Source organism: Hypanus sabinus, chromosome 4 (assembly GCF_030144855.1).
Source record: "Hypanus sabinus isolate sHypSab1 chromosome 4, sHypSab1.hap1, whole genome shotgun sequence".
Lineage (NCBI taxonomy): Eukaryota > Metazoa > Chordata > Chondrichthyes > Myliobatiformes > Dasyatidae > Hypanus > Hypanus sabinus.
The window spans coordinates 22,116,280-22,134,263 of record NC_082709.1 but is presented as its reverse complement, the minus strand read 5'-3'; the positions used below and the strand labels follow the sequence as shown (position 1 = coordinate 22,134,263).

Here is a 17,984-nt window from a genome sequence, read left to right as displayed (position 1 = left end):
TGGGACATGCAACAATAATAAATTTCAAGATAAAAATCTTTAATTTTCTGAAAAAAGCTGTATCTCACTGAACTATTAATGCAAATTAACATATGGTAGATTTAAGGAAGAACAGTATAGCCGCTACTTGAACGAACACTGCTTGGAAACGAAGCTTGGGGTGGTGGGGGGGGGGGGGGGGAGGAAAGCAGTGTTAATCCTGTAAATTGAGCCTTCCAGTTCAATCCAAAATAAGGCTTCAAATTCAAAGAAATATATTTGATCCTTTATTGAGGAACTAACAAAAAAAAATCCTTAAGATAAATCAAATGAAACTAAAACTAGCAATATGACAAAATAAACAACTCTTAGCTTAATAAATGTACTTGAGCATTCTTTAACATAATTAAGCTATTTAAGCAAAGTTTAAGCTAAGTAGTCAACAAAAACGGTATCACCCTGCCTCACTCCCCAGCTTAAAGTGAACTAAAGACAAAAGGATGAATATGTAACCAAAAAGCTCTTTGCGTTTACCACGCCCCCACCCACATGACTAAATCCCATAGTGATTGAGCAAAAGATACTACAATGCATATAGAAAATTGATACATGGCTCCTACAAACAGACTAATCAATGTTTTGTGGGTCATCCATTGTCTATACGTAATTTGTTTTAGATTATTGTTGTAGACAAGGATAATTTGTCTGAGCCAATCATGTGATTGAAATGTCCATACAAATAGGATCCAAACTTTTAATGCTTGATTTAATCACCAGATTAGAAGTCTGCAGTTCAGCTCATAATCTAAGCTTGTATTTTTGCACAGTACCAAGTGCATTGCTATGTTTTGTCTTGCTTGCTAATGTTAAATTAAGGCTTTGTCTGTTTGTTCAGATGAAATCAATCTGATGTTTTCTTGGCCAAGAATCCAGTGCAGTATTGGACAAGAGTTTAAAAAGAGATGGGAAAAGTTTAAAGGAGATAGAACACTATGTTCTTTGTAATCTTCTCTCAATTAACATCACAAACAAAATAGCTGGTTATGCATCGCACTTATCATTTTACTCAAAACATAATTCACTGATTGCGAATCAATCTGAGATATACTTAGAATGTGATACTGCATGAATAATGCAGCAACTCAACCTCCTTTAAGCCAAGTCATATATAATATGACTTAAAAGTTCTTCATCACGTAATTATTCTTAGATTGCACCCTGTTCTGTGCACTGCACTGCACCAAGAAAACCTATTTCCTCCGAAGCCTAAAGAAGTCAGCCATGTCCCCATTGACCCTTACTAACTTTTACCAATGCACCGTAGAGAGCATCCTATCTGGATGTAACACAGTGTGGTATGGCAACTGCTCTGCCCAAGACCACAAGAAACAGCAGATAGTTGTGAACACAATTTGTCACATCATGGATAACAGCCGTCCCTCATGGACCAAGTCTATACTTCCTGATACCTCAATAAAACAGTCACCATTATGAAGAAACCCACCCACCTTGGACATTCTCCCTTCTCCCCTCTCCTGTGAGGCAGGACATACAAAAGACTGAAAGCACATACCATGGCGCTCAAGAACAGATGCCACCCTACTGGACTCATCCATCACAAAAATGTAACCACAAAGGAAGCACAACTGCCCCTCTACTTCCTTCGGAGTCTGTGGAGATTCAGCATGACATAAAAAGCCTTGACAAACTTCCATTGACGTGTAGTTGTAAGTGTATTGACTGGCTGAGTTATGGCCTGGTATGGGAAGACCAATGCCTTTGAGTGGAAAATCCTATAAAAGCTAGTGGCATTGGCCCAGTACATCATGAGTAAAGTCCTCCCAACCATTCAGTGCATCTATATGAAACACTGTCATAAGAAGGCAGCATCCATCATCAAAGATCTCCAGGCCATGCACTTTTCTTGCTGCCGTCATCAGGTAGAAGGTACAGGTGTCTCAGGAATCGCACCACCAGGTTCAAGAACAGTTACAACCCATCAACCAACAGGTTCTTGAACAAAAGGGGATAACTACACTCAACTGCACTTGCCCAATCATTGAAATATTCCCGCAAACATTGATCTCACTTTTAAGGACTCTTTCTCTCATTATCTCAAATTCTTATTATTTCTTGGTATTCATTTATTCTTGCATTTGCACAGTTTGTTGTCTTCTGCACTATAGTTGATCTTCCATTGAGCCTGTTAGAGTTACTATTCTATAGATTTGCTGAGTATACCTGCATGTATAAGAACCTCAGAGTTGCATGCGGTGATACGTATGTACACCGATTATAAATTTTAATTTGAACCTTTGAACTTTGATTATAAAGTGAATTAGGACAACTGGGAGAGCCCGTGAATAGTCCTTGATAAGAAAATCCCAAGGCATTTTATAAATACATCAGGAGCAAGAGCTGTGCTCTCTAGTTCGAGGCTCTCCCACTATAGGAAACACCCTCTCTGCTTCCACTTTGTCTTTGTCTCAATAGGATTGATTGAGATCTCCCCTTAATTCTTCTAAACTTGTTCAAATTCAGGCTCAGAGCCAGCAAATGCTCCTGATAGGTTAACCCTTCCATTTCGAACATCATTCTCATGTATCTCCTCTGGATCCTATCCAATGCCAGTAATCTTTTCTTAGATACAGGGCCAAGACTGCTGACAATACTCCAAATAAGGTCTGAGCAGTGTCTTATAAAGCCTCAGCATTACATCCTTTCTTTAGCAATCTAATCCTTTCAAAATGAATGTTAACCTTTTATTTGCTTTCCTTATTACTGACTCAACCTGCAAATTATCCTTTAGGGAACCCTGCACTAGAGCTCCCACACCCCTTTGCTTATCTGATTTCTGGATTTGCTCCATTTAGAAAATAGTCCATGCCTTTATTGCTTCTACGAAAATGCATGACCATACATTCCTTGATCTCACAATCTACACTTTATGATCTTGCTCCTTATTGTCTACTTGCACTGCAGTTTCTCTGTAGCTGTTGCACTTTATTCTGCGTTCTGCTATTGCTTCAGCTTGTTCTACCTAAATGCACGATGTAATGATTTGATTTGTGTGAAAGGTGTGCAAGACAAGCTTTTCACTGTACCTCAGTTCATGAGACAATAATAAACCAATTCCAATTCATGCAAATATAATCATTCATTTCGATGTATAATAGAATTTTTTTTAAATGTCATATTTGAAGAAGAAAAAGGAAAATCATTATGTCCTCACTGTACTATCCTGTGACAGCTTGGATGATTGAAATCGATTTGTTATTGATGTAAACCCAACATTAATCCAAAAATAAGGCAGGGTAGGGGAAACTTCCAATTGTCCTGCAGTTTATATGAGAGTCCTTCAAAATGCTAATAGCTAGTATATTGATTTTTCCTTACACTCTCTGTAATCTCCTTGTGGTATTGGTGCTGTGGTGTTAAACAGAGATTGAAAATAGAAATTGTCAGGAGACCTGGGCAGTCCTGTTTTACATGCAGCCAAAGTAAAACCATCCAAACTCCACGAAAATTGAGTGGAGGTCGGAACCTGGTCATTGGAGCTATGAGACCGCAGCTCTAATAGCAGCACCATTTTGCTCACTGATGCACCTCACCCCAAGCTTAAAACTAAAATGGTGGAAATACTTCAGAGTAACTTCAGCCCAAGAAATCACTTTTCACTTACTTGTTTAACTTCTGCCTGCAGATGACGGAGTTGTAAGCATTGCTCCAGGCGCTTCTGGGTCTGATCAGCATTCAGCTCAAGCTCTTGCTGCTTTTCATGAAGGAATTCCAGCAGCTCCTGAACTTGTGTTCCTAGGTCCATATCTTTATCACATGCCAGTTCAATTCCTGATTAAAACAAACACATTTCATTGCTTATTTACAAATTATGCCCTTCCACTACTTCTCAGAATCTGAATTCACTTTATTTCCATTACATCGAAAAGAAGCAATAGTTAATGCAACAGAATTTGCTTCCTCAGACCTGTCAGATTGAAGGGTCACTTCCTGTTCTCAAACCCACCTAGCAGTGGAGAATAATCCCTTGAGAAAAGAAGTCACAAATAAAACTGTAATGAGCTCTTTGGGGCTCTGGGGGTGCCAGACAGCACTTGAATTGGTTAATTGTTGTTTAATGAGATTCAGTAATAATTTAGAGTTCCTTGTGTTTTTCTTGAGTGACTATCTATAATGAAGTCTCCTGGTATTTTCTGTATAAGCTTGTTAAGTTTATTTTGATAGGCTCAGGATTCCATGTTACTTGCATTATTTAAGCAGATGCCAAATTAGCACTAATCGTGGAGTCATGGTTTTGAGAACGTCACTTCTCATGGTGGCAATAGAACGGGCCACTGACATGCTTTGGAATTACTATGAATAAACTGTCATCATCACCTCTATACCAGAGTCTGTCTTCCCTTGGCACCTGGGTTCCTATACTGTCAATGCACCATTGTGACAAAAACTTCACTTTCATAAATGTAGGACATCATTCCAGTAGGAATGCAACTATCTACTTTTTTATAATTGGAGATATCCTTCCAGAGGAAGGCAGATAAATTCATTGTAGGAACAAACTCTTCTCAGGCTTCCAGCTGGGTGCAGGTATTGGTTATAAAAGATGTTTCAAAGATAAACTTCACCATCTTCTTTAAGAATCCCTGGTGAAGATGGCAGAGTTTGTTATCAAAATATTGGTTATAATCAATACCTGTACCTGTCTGGAAGCCCAAGAAGAATTTATTAATTATCATATACCAGGAAAGCACTAGATTCTTTTTCAAATTAATTGTACTCAACACCTGATTAGCCTATCCACCAATCCTTCTATCCTAGATAGGCATAATGGTATTCAAGCACAGTATTAATTAATGTTAAGGCTCAGGCACCCTTTACTAACTGTTACTATTTAATGTGGACATACATTATGACCATGGAAGTGACAAAAGATCTCTGAAATACTTGGTGTTCATGTAGCATGGATAGTGTTTCATTATTTTATTCTAAATCTGTTTTCCAAAATCCAATTTTTTTTCAAAGGATATGTAAATACTCCAATTCAGCACACAAGCTGAAACTCAAGACCCCATAGCAAGTATGATGTGCAAATCCATCCACTTTCAATGTTAGACAACTCAGCACAATCACAGTACAAAATACCCAGTATGTGCACTCACCGGGTTCTCTACTCCTAATGGAGTCCATTACAGAGTGTACAAACTTACAAATATGAAACATGAAAAATACAAACACTTCCGTAAATATTTTGTTACAGCCAGAGACCAGTCACGCGGGACAATCCTTAATAGGGTAACAATCTTACAATCATCCTTCACAAACAATTTTGCCTACAGAAGCCTGCATTCCCACATGAAAAACCTGGTTTAGCATATTTAGAAATGTTAAAAATTTAACAGTCAACAGTTTCCCCACGTTTTGTGACGTCTTCAGTGCTGCTGCTACTTATGTTAACTGGTAAGTTAAAAATATGACCTACCCCTTGACTTAATGACCTTGGTCTCAACTTTTCTCTCCTTAGGAAAATCTGTTGTTGATACCTCACAGAAACACATACAATACAGGTATTGTTACTATTGCTGTTTTCCTTGGGCATTGTTTGCTCATATTGAGTGGTTAGTATAGCCGATTTACTCTTTCATCTCTCCATTAAACTACCTCTTCATCTTCAACCTGCACAGACTTCTCAATGCCCCAGATCTCACAGGCTAAATCTCTTAAAGCAGCTTATTATGTTGTATTTTGTATCACTTGTCTCTCCTCCATTTTCACTCCTTTACTGAGTTCTCTTCTATTTCATTTGATCAGTACATCATGTTGAGTGTGGTCTTGTCCAATAGCTTACTGAAAGATCAAATGTGAGAAAGTGCTTCTTCACTGTTTCCTTTAACCTGACCTTTCTGCTTCTCGATTTGAAGCTGGGCGATCAGGAGAAGAAACATTTTGTTTTATTCTTTTGTTCTTCAGGAATCAATGCAGATTATTTATTTGACTACGACTAAGGAGTCTTTGTATGGCTAAGGTAATTTTAACTTCTTTGTTACATGTTCTATATATCTCATTTGCTTTCCTGGTATGTTCTTTCAAGTGCCCATCAATACTGCTCCTTTTCCATGCTAGTTGTTATGGATTTTCTGGCATAGTCTTACAAGCCATGTCCATGCCTGGGGTGTTGCTTCTGCAATCCTGACGTGCCTCACCTCTACTAGCTAGGTTTTCTATATTTTTTGTTCTTGCCAAGTCAATAGACTAATCCTTTCATATTTACTATACTCAGGTGCTTTTATTATAGTTTTTTTCAATCATCTCCTTCTGTAATTTTATGACAATCTGATAAATTGTTTACATAAATTTCCCAGCTGCTATGATGGGATTCAAGTTCAGGTCTTGATATCAATTTTCCAAAACTCTGGTTGTCTATCCAGAAGTTACAATGCTAACTGTACCCATATGATAATTAAGGGAGGAGTGATGGGGTGCAGGATGGAGGGTGTAAACTACTCAGTGAAGTGAAATACAGGGAAAGATATTGAGGACTGGGCATTGTTTTGCATTCTGTTAGTGACTAACCTTGTACTAGCTCCATGCACTGTTGTGATTAACCTTGTATCAGCTCAATCCACTGTTGTAATGAACTAATCTGCATTTTCACTGTGTCTGAGTACAGATGACAATAATAAACCAATTTACTAATTTATCAATTAGGCAAACTCTAGACTCAAACTTGGAGCCTCAAATTTTTCTGAACTGAAGAGGCTTGTTGCGAAGTATGTCACATAAAGCTTTCAGAGTATTCAGAATGTCAGGTTACATCTAGATACATCTGTAGTTCCTGAACTTCATTAGCTGGGGGTTCAAGAGTGGAAGCTTGAGAGAGGGCGCAGGGGAGATTTACCAGGACATTACCTGGATTAGAGATCATGTTTTATGAGGAAACATTGAGTGAGCCAAGAGATTTTCTCTTTGGAGTGAAGGAAAGTGACTTGCTAGAGCTGTACAAGATGATGAGGCATAGAGAGAGAGTGGAGCCAGCACTTCTATCCCAGAGCACTATTTGCTAATATGAGGGGGATAATTTTAAGGTGATTGGAAGACAGCATAGGGGATGGCAGAGGTAGATTGTTTTACAAAGAGAGTGGTAGGTGTGTGGATTGCACTGCTATGGGCAGTGGTAGATGCAGATACATTAGGAACATTCAGGAGACTCCTGGATTGGCACATGGATGAAAGAAAAATGGAAGGCTGTATGGATGGGAAGGGTTAGATTGATCTTGGAGTAGTTTAAAAGAATAGCATAACGTCATACAAAATGACGCTGTAGATATTGTAATGAGACATGCAGAAATAGCAGAGGAACTGAATGCATATTTTACATCAGTCTTCACAGTGGAAGACATCTGCAGTATATCGGACATTCAAGAGTGTCAGGGAAGTGAAGTTTGTGAATTGAAAATTACGACTGAGAAGGTGCTCAGGAAGCTTAATGGTCTGAGGGGGGATAAATCTCCTGGACCTGATGGAATGCACCCTCGGGTTCTGAGGGAAGTAGCTGAAGAGGCTGTGGAGGCATTAACAATGATCTTTCAAGATTCGATAGATTCTGGCATTGTACCGGATGACTGGAAAATTGGAAATGTTACTCCACTATTTAAGAAGGGTGGAAGGCAGCAGAAAGGGAACTATAGACTTGTTAGCCTGATGTCAGTGGCTGGGAAGTTGTTGGAATCGATTATTAGGCATGAGATTATGGAGTAGCTGGAGGCTCATGACGTGATAGGAAAATCCTGCCTGACAAAACTACTGCAATTCTTTGAGGAAATTACAAGCAGGGTAAATAAAAGAGATGCAGTAGACGCGATGTACTTGGATTTTCAGAAAGCCTCTGACAAGGTGCTGCACATGAGGCTGCTTAGCAAGATAAGAGCCCATGGAATTACAGAGAAGTTACTAGCATGGATGAAGCATTGGCTGGTTGGCAGAAAACAGAGAGTGGGAATAAAAGGATCCTATTCCGGCTGGCTGTCAGTTACCAGTGGAGTTCCACAGGGGTTGGTGTTGGGACAGCTGCTTTTTACAATGTATGTCAATGACTTGGACTACAGTATTAATGGATTGTGGCTAAGTTTGCCAATGATACAAAGATAGATGGAGGAGCGGGTAGTGTTGAGGAAACAGAGAGCCTGCAGAGAGACTTAGTTAGTTTAGGGGAATGGGCAAAGAAGTGGCAAATGAAATACAATGTTGGAAAGTGTATGGTCATATACTTTGGTGGAGGAAATAAACGGGCAGACTATTATTTAGATGGGGGAGAATTCAAAATGCAGAGATGCAAAGGGACTTGGGAATCTTTGTGCAGGATACCCTGAAGTTTAACCTTCAAGTTGAGTCGTTTGTGAAAAAGGCGAATGCAATGTTGCCATTCATTTCTAGAGGTATAGAATATAAGAGCAGGGATGTGATGTTGAGGCTCTATAAGACATTTGGGAGACCACACTTGGAGTATTGTGTGCAGTTTTGGGCTTCTTATTTTAGAAAGGATATACTGACATTGGAGAGGGTTCAGAGAAGATTCACAAGAATGATTCCAGGAACAAAAGGGTTAATATATGAGGACTGTCTGACAGCTCTTGGACTGTATTCCCTGGAGTTCAGGAGAATGAGAGGGAATCTCATAGAAACATTCCAAATGTTAAAAGGCCTGAACAGATTAGATATGGCAAAGCTATTTCCTATGGTAGGGGAATCTAGGACAAAATGGCATGACTTCAGGATTGAAGGAAGTCCATTTAGAACAGAGATGCAGAGAAATTACTGTAGTCAGAGGGTGATAAATCTGTGGAATTGGTTGTCATGAGTGTCTGTGGAGGCCAAGTCATTGGGTGTATTTAAGGCAGAGATAGATAGGTTCTTGATTAGCCAGGGCATCAAAGGGTGTGGGAAGAAGACAGGGGAGTGGGGATAACTGGAAGAATTGGATCAGCCCATGATTGAATGATGGAGCAGACTCAATGGGCTGAATAGCCTACTTCTGCTCCTATATCTTATGGTCTTATGATCTTATCATGGGCCAAAGGGCCTGTACTGTACTGTTCAATGAAATTGTTGAATAATGCTGCGGAATGAATCATATTCGCTCATTTTGTGATACCCATTGTAAAAAAAAAGACAAGCAGTGAAACTCTTCTGCAGTACCTGATGCTTGCACTTCCATAATGTATTGATGTAAATCTTGGCCCTGCTGAATTACATCAAATGTCATATTGTTCATGGCCAGCTTCCGTTCTGTGTGTCGTTGCAGCCGCTGTTCAGCTAAAGTTAGGTCTTCTGTATTAAAGTCATTCATTTGTCTGAGAAGATCTTCATTCCAGGCATCTAACTCTCCTGTTACCTGATGGTGTACCACAAAAATAGACAAGTGATAAAGTTTGCAAGAATAATTTGCATTCTTCTAAAGATGGTCATTAAGGACCTAATTTTCAGCAAAATTCATAAAAGTAAATAGTTTCATATTGAATGGAGTTTTCCTTCATTGTAAGTTTAAGCAATTGAACACTCATACTATATAAGGGAAACATTTACAAGAAAATCCTAATTATATTCAAAGTTAAAAGAGACAGCAGGTCGTGCTGAAGAATCAGTGTTGTGAGATTGCTGTTAACATACATTCAGTACAGATCACAGAGAGAGCTGGAGGTAGTTCCTCGTGGAGTTTACTTGCCAGTTTCCAAAAGTAAGTGGAGCTCTTTGGGACTTGACTGCAGAGCGGGAGATTTCTAGGGGTTTTTGTAACATGGCCAAGGCGAAGTGTAAGTGGAGTGGCCATCATGTGTGTGGGCCAGGGTTAGAGTGGGATGGTTTGGCTCAACAGGCTCGGGCAAGAACAGGTGGAAGCTACAAGTAGTTCTTTTCTCTCTTTCTTTGTCTATCAACACATAACTTGAGAATAGATCCAAGGTTAGTGGTATGTTCTTCTTGTGAGATGTGAGAACTCTGGGAGATCTTGAGTCTTCCTGATAACTACACCAGCACAAAGTGCATTGAGCTGTAGTTCCTCAAAGGCCATGAACTAGAGCTGCAGTTGCATGATGCTTGGCTCATATGGGAGAATGAGGAGATGAAAGACAGGAGTTACAGGGAGGTAGTTACTTCTAAGTTACAGGAGACAGGAATCTGGGTGATGGTCAGGAGAGGCAAAGGGAATAGGAATCCAGAGTCATTCCCTTCAATAATAAGTATATTGCTTTGGATACTGTTGGGGTGGATGACCTAAGAAGGGGGAAGCTCTAGCGACTGAGTCTGGCTCTGGGAGAAGAGGACTGCAATAGTGATTGGGGATTCCATAGTTAAAGGTGCATACAGGAGATTCTGTGGACATGAGAAAGATGCCCAGATGGTATATTGCTTCCCAGGTGCCTGGGTTAGGAATGTCTCGGATCAGGTCCACAGCAATCCAAAAGGAGGAATGCGAACAGCCTGAAGTTGTGGTACATATTGGTACCAATGACATAGGTAGAAAAAGGATGAGGTCCTCAAGTGAGAATATCGAGTAGAAAGCTGAAAAACAGGACCTCATGGACCTCAAGAATTTCTAGATTGTTGCCTGTGCCACATGCCAGAGAAGGCAACAATAGGCTCATGAATGCTTGGCGAAGAATTGGTGCAGAGGGCAGCGTCTCAGATATCTGAGTCATCGGAATTACATTTGAAGAAGGTATAACCTGTTACACCTAAACTCGAGCGGCACCAACATGTGGGCAGGTTTGCTAGAGCTGTTGGAGAGTGTTTAAACTAATTTGGCAGGAGGTTGGGAACTGGAGTGATAGGGTTATGGTTGGGGCAGTTGGTACTGTGAGCAGAGTTGGGCTTCATATCTAAAATGGATGTGCTGGAATTGGAGACAGTACAGAGAATGCAAGGGTTAACGTACGGTATGAGGAGGGTTTGATGGCTCTGGGCCTGTACTTACAGGAATTTGGAAGAATGGTGGAGGGGAGTATCTCATTGAAACCAATTGAATATTGAAAGGCATAGATAGAGTGAATGTGGAGAGGATATTTCCTGTAGTGGGAGAGTCTATGACCAGAGGGCACAGCCTCAGAACAGAGGGACATCCAGTTAGAACCGAGGTGAGGAGGAATTTCTTTCACCAGAGGGTGGTGAATCTGTGAAATTCATTGCCACAGACTGCTGAGGGGGACAAGACTTTGGATATATTTAAAGCAGTGGTTGATAGGTTCTTGATTGATCAGGGTATCACAGGTTATGGGGAGAAGGCAGGAGAATGGGGTTGAGAGAGATAATAAATCAGCCATGATCAAATAGTAGAGCAGATTTGGTGGGCTGAATGGTACCTTGTGGTTATTCAGCTGTGGTATAACTCATGTTTTATGATATTGTACTACAGCATTCTTGTTCTTACATTCAACGCTCCTGTCAATGAAAGCAAGTATCCCACATGCCTTATTTAGTACTTTGTCTACCTGTGCTGGGAACTTCAGGAACCTGCGAACTTGTACACCAATGTTTCTCTCTTTTACAATATTGCTGAAGATCCTACAGTTCACTCTGAATGTCCGAACATAATTATGAGCATAGGAGACAAAAGCAGAAGTGGCCCATTTGGCCCCTTGTGCATGCTTTGTCATTCGATAAATAGCTTTTGGGTAGATGGGGCTCGTTAGCCTGGGTTGGCCGCTCATCCAGGAGAAGGAAAACTCTGATCTTAAACCTCCTTGTTTTGAATACACCTTGTGGTTTTCGGGATAAACCCTGAGAAAAATCTGGATTTGGAATCCCTAAGGCAGTCCTGCATTGAATTCAACGCTGCCTGGGAACTCTTGCGATGGTGCTGGTGCCAAATGGATTGGTCTCTTGCTGTTCTTCTTGAGTCATCAGCTGTGTGGAAAGGGAGAGCCTGCTGGATGCTCCATATTGTACTGATACTTGTGTATCGACTGAACGTAGACAGCTAGGATGCACCTCCCATGTTCAACCCCAACTAATGGAGGGCCTTGATGAATGGCTTTTCTTTCAATTCATTGTCACTTTCCTGTACCATTTTTATATCCCTTGAATCCCTTAATAATCTATAGATCACTAACTTGAATTTACTGAAGAGGTGTCCATAGCCACTTTGATTCAATCCCCAGTGTGCAAAGAAATTACTTCTCATCTCAGTCCTGAATAAGCAGCTTTGAGACTATAACATTTGTTCCGGACACCCCATCTATGAGAAACATCAGTGCTGCATCTGTACTGCCAAGCCTTGGCAGAATTGTGCCATCAATGAGAACATTTTTCATTTTTCTGAACTCAAGAAAATTTTGCATAGCTTTACATAGTAGGGGAATTAAATGTCATAGGGAAAAGGCAGGTAGGTGGAGATGAGTCCATGGCCTGATCAGCCATGATATTGAATGGTGGAGCAGGCTCGATGGGCCAGATGGCCGACTCCAGCTCCTATTTCTTATATTCTTTTGTAAGAAAATATAGGATCTGCTATTTCAACATTGGTCTGGTGAGTTTTTACTGCACTTCCTCTTTTGCAAGTGTGTTCTTCCTTAGCTAGGGAAAGGAGATCTATATGCACAATTCCAGATTGGTTTCATTGGGCATTGGACCAAGACATTGCTTGCAAACAAAATTATCAGATGCATTCCTAACTGTTTACATATTATCTACATTTCAACTCTTAGTGATTTGTGTACAAGGACACACAAGTTCCTCTGACCAATAACATCTTTTAGTCTCACATCATTTAAAAATATTTAACTTTTCAACTTTTTCTACCAACATAAATTATCTCTTATTTTTCCACAGTATATTCTATCTGCTGTGTCTCATCCATTCACTCAGCCTATCCATATTTCCATGCATCCTCCTCAAAGTGAACACAGTCTGTTTCTTTAGTAAACTTCGAAATCTTAGATATCCACTCATCTAAATGATTTATATATATTGAAAATAGCTTGGACCTAGCAAGGATCTCTATGGCATTCCACTAAACCCAATTTCCAAATCCAAAAATTACCTATTTATTCCAAATTATTTTTGCCAATTCCTATCAATGATTGTACCTCAAGGATTTGCAATTTTGTGTAGCCATATCTCATCTGAATTCAGCACACTTAGAAGTATGCTGGTGCCACACAACACAATGGAGAGTGTCCTCCATGTGGAGATTGAAATCCTGTCTTTATAAAGACAAAGTGGTAGCCACTCACTGTCATAGACAGCTGTATCTGCAGATACAGATTTAAGAAGTAGAAGCTAAACTGGCCTATCTCTCATGTTGATTCACTCACATCTTATTGCAAATCTAATCTGGGAGCTATCCTTCAAATGATGACCAGCTCAGTAGGTAGATGTGTTACGGATCTCTCCTGTGCCACAGAACACATTTTCTGCCTTTGCAACTCTCAGTGGTTCTTCAAAGTTCTGCTCACAGCAGCAGAACCCTGATTCATCTTCAAAAGAGAGTGGCAACAAAATCAAATCACAAATAAGAGAAAATCTGCAGATGCTGGAAATCTGAGCAACGCACACAAAATGCTGGAGAAACTCAGCAGGCCAGGCAGCATCTAGGAAAAGAGTACAGTCGACATTTTGGGCCAACATCAGAGTCCTGCTGATTGGTCTCAGCCCGAAACGTCCACTGTACTCTCTTTTCCATAGATGCTGTCTGGCCTGCTGAGTTCCTCCAGCATTTAGTGTGTGTTGGCAGCACAATCCACCTGGATTCCTTGCCCTCGTTTGCCTACTGACACAGGTTAGCATATTAAATCTCACCATTTTTACAGATGATTTTCTTTATATGCTGGTTTAAGTATGGTGGAATTAAAAAAAAACATATTTCAGAATGAGTTTATTCAGGTTTATGAAACAAGCTATGATCTGAGATCTTGTCATATCTCCTTGGAAAAACAGAAACTCAATTTTTTAATTAAGTTCAAACACGAGGAAATCTACAGATGCTGGAAATTCAAACAACAACACACACAAAATGCTGGTGGAACACAGCAGGCCAGGCAGCATCTATAGGAGAAGCACTGTCGACGTTTCAGGCCGAGACCCTTCGTCAGGACTAACTGAAAGGAAAGATAGTAAGAGATTTGAAAGTAGTGGGGGGAGGGGGAAATGCGAAATGATAGAAGACTGGAGGGGGTGGGATGAAGCTAAGAGCTGGAAAGCTGATTGGCGAAAGTGATACAGAGCTGGAGAAGGGAAAGGATCATGGGACGGGAGACCTCGGGAGAAAGAAAGGTGGGGGGGGGGGGGGGAAGCACCAGAGGGAGATGGAGAACAGGCAAACAACTAAATATGTCAGGGATGGGGTAAGAAGGGGAGGAAGGGCATTAACGGAGGTTAGAGAAGTCAATGTTCATGCCATCAGGTTGGAGGTTACCCAGCCAGTATATAAGGTGTTGTTCCTCCAACCTGAGTTTGGATTCATTTTGACAGTAGAGGAGGCCATGGATAGACATATCAGAATGGGAATGGGACGTGGAATTAAAATGTTTGGCCACTGGAAGATCCTGCTTTTTCTGGCAGACCGAGCGTAGATGTTCAGCGAAATGGTCTCCCAGTCTGCGTCAGGTCTCACCAATATATAAAAGGCCACACCAGGAGCACCGGACGCAGTATACCACACCAGCCAACTCACAGGTGAAGTGTCGCCTCACCTGGAAGGACTGTCTGGAGCCCTGAATGGAGGGAGGAAGTGTAAGGGCAGGTGAAGCACTTGTTCTGCTTACATGGATAAGTGCCAGGAGGGAGATTGGTGGGAAGTGATGGGGAGGGGGGGGACGAGTGGACAAGGGAGTCATGTAGGGAGCAATCCCTGTGAAAAGCAGAAAGTGGGGGGAGGGAAAGATGTGCTTGGTAGTGGGATCCTGTTGGAGCAGAGTTGATGGTGGACGAAGGGAAGCCCCTTTGTTTAAAAAAGGAAGACATCTCCTTCGTCCTGGAATGAAAAGCCTCATCCTGAGAGCAGATGCGGTGGAGACGGAGGAATTGTGAGAAGGGGATAGCATTTTTGCAAGAGACAGGGTGGGAAGAGGAATAGTCCAGGTAGCTGTGAGAGTCTGTAGGCTTATAGTAGATATCAGTAGAGGCCGTCTCCAGAGATGGAGACAAAAAGATCAAGAAAGGGGAGGGAGGTGTCGGAAATGGACCAGGTAAATTTGAGGGCAGGGTGAAAGTTGGAGGCAAAGTTAATGAAGTCAACAAGCTCAGCATGCATGCAGGAGGCAGCACCAATGCAGTCATCGATGTAGCGAAGGAAAAGAGGGGGATGGATACCGGTATAGCCTTGGAAAATGGACTGTTCCACAAAGGCAGGCATAACTGGGACCACCATCAACTCTGATCTCAAATGCATCTCTCCCATTTCCCGCACATCTGCCCTCACCCCATCCACCCACCACCCCACTCGGGATACGGTTCCCCTTGTCCTCACCTACCACCCCACCAGCCTCCAAGTCCAACGTATAATTCTCCGTAACTTCCGCCACCTCCAACAGGATCTCACTACCAAGCACATCTTTCCCTCCCCCCCATTTCTGCTTTTCGCAGGGATTGCTCCCTACGCGACTCCCTTGTCAACTCGTTCCCCCCCCCATCCCTTCCCACCGATCTCCCTCCTGGCACTTATCCTTGTAAGCGGAACAAGTGCTACACCTGCCCTTACACTTCCTCCCTCACCACTATTCAGGTTCCCAGACAGTCCTTCCAGGTGAGGTGACACTTCACCTGTGAGTCGGCTGGTGTGGTATACTGCGTCTGGTGCTCCCTGTGTGGCCTTTTATATATTGGTGAGACCCGACGTAGACTGGGAGACCGTTTTGCTGAACTCCCATGCTTGGTCCGCCAGAAAAAGCAGGATCTCCCAGTGGCCACACATTTTAATTCCACGTCCCATTCCCATTCTGATATTTCTATCCAAGGCCTCCTCTACTGTCAAAATGAATCCAAACTCAGGTTGGAGGAACAACACCTTATATACCGGCTGGGTAACCTCCAACCTGATGGCATGAACATTGACTTCTCTAACTTCCGTTAATGTCCCTCCTCCCCTTCTTACCCCATCCCTGACATATTTAGTTGTTTGCCTGTTCTCCATCTCCCTCTGGTGCTTCCCCCCCACCTTTCTTTCTCCCGAGGCCTCCTGTCTCATGATCCTTTCCCTTCTCCAGCTCGGTATCACTTTTGCCAATCACTTTTCCAGCTCTTAGCTTCATCCCACCCCCTCCAGTCTTCTCCTATCATTTCATATTTCCCCCTCCCCCCACTACTTTCAAATCTCTTACTATCTTTCCTTTCATTTAGTCCTGACGAAGGGTCTCAACCCGAAATGTCGACAATGCTTCTCCCTATAGATGCTGTCTGGCCTGCTGTGTTCCACCAGCATTTTGTGTGTGTAGTTTTTTAAGTAAGTTGTTTATTTTGTCCTACTATCAAACTATCATGTGATGTGATAACATTAACCAGAGATAAGCTGAAATAAGAAATCATTGAACATTTTGTGTTTCTTATTTCAATCCTAAACTTAGAATGCTGTCACCATTGAATTCCCAATTTTACAGGCATCATCTTACAAGAAAAAGTCACATTTGTTCTGTCCCTTCAGTAAAGGTCAATATTCCCATGTGGGCCAAGAACTTACCTCAATTGTATATTGCTCAAAAATTCGAAGTTGTAAGAAAATATCTAGCTTGATTTTTCGCTCATGGAAAAGCTCTTCCATCTGCCCCTGGGCTTCATCAAGCTGCTGGAGAACACTCTCAATGTGGCTGATGGAGCTATTGTGCGGGGTTTTATTGTTGGAGATTGCAGAATCCCTGCGGCAAACCAAGTGTTTAACATTAAAACAAACCAAGGAGCAGAAAGCTGTGGCTGCAAGCTTTCAACTGTACTCAACTGTTCAAGCACAAGACATAAAAGGGTTGATGGAGTGCATTCAGTGTTCATTCAGCGTGAAAATGAGAAAATTGAAATGCTTTACTTGAAAATAAACCGCAAGTTACATGTCTTGTCTCTGAACTGACATTTGATTTCCTTTCTCCAGTTATTATCAAAAGATTTAGCTTTAATTTACACAAATTTAGGATTGTCATGAACATTACTGGTGAATAAAAATATTTTAAACAAGTATCTCCAAAGATATTGGAAGCATACAATCACATTTCAAATGGGAGTATGCATGTTCAAGTGGATGCTGAGGCTGAAGTGCCTTTTGCCATGATGATAATCTAAAATAAACACACCTCAAGGTAACTGTAGTGCCTCATTTTATTTTGACTGCATCACTCACCTGAGTTGTTGAATGAGGTCCTCCCCTTCCTTTATGACATTCAGGGTTGCTTCAAGTGTTGCTGTTTGCTGCTGTTGAAATTGTTTGATAAGGTCCTGTACTGCATCCACAGAGTCAGCACAAACATCTTCCAGTAGCTCCTTCTGGAGTTCCTCCATCCATGCCCAAAGCTGTAGGAGGTGAAGATTAGGATTGAGACACGAACCACAGGAGTAAGGCACAGTCCTTACATACATTGAGGCTTGCTACCTACTGCTTGGGTATGTATTCCTCAGTAGGTATATCTAAAAGTTTGAATTCCTCCTTGCAGACTGCCCATGTTTTTAATTCTTTTCATCACTATGCATCATGCTTTCGCCATAACTCTGTCCTAAAGAAGAGCATCAACCAAATTTATCAACTCTGTTTCCCTCTCCAGAGATGGTGTCTGACTTGTTAAGTATTTCTAACACACAACTAGCTCAAAGTACATATATGTCACCATATATGACCCTGAGATTCATTTTCTTGCGGACATACACACTAAGCCCAAGAACCATAACAGAATCAATGAAAGAATGCGCCCAACAGGGTGGACAAAAAAAAACTAAGATGCAAAATACAACAAACTGTGCAAATACAAGGAAAGAAGAAGAAATGATAATAAATAAATAAACAATAAATATCAAGACCATGA

At 41.3% G+C, this 17,984-nt stretch overlaps 1 protein-coding gene across 1 annotated transcript in view; it reads right to left on the bottom strand.

Moving 5' to 3' along the window:
- Window positions 1-17,984, bottom strand: part of kalrna (kalirin RhoGEF kinase a) — a 705,069-nt gene that overhangs the window by 310,374 nt on the left and 376,711 nt on the right. Inside the window, exons 12-15 of the mRNA XM_059966562.1 lie at window positions 17,309-17,478; window positions 16,661-16,835; window positions 9,190-9,385; window positions 3,662-3,828 (exon numbers count right to left, since the gene is read on the bottom strand). Coding sequence (XP_059822545.1) covers window positions 3,662-3,828; window positions 9,190-9,385; window positions 16,661-16,835; window positions 17,309-17,478 — 708 coding nt within the window. The remainder of the gene's footprint in view (window positions 1-3,661; window positions 3,829-9,189; window positions 9,386-16,660; window positions 16,836-17,308; window positions 17,479-17,984) is intronic.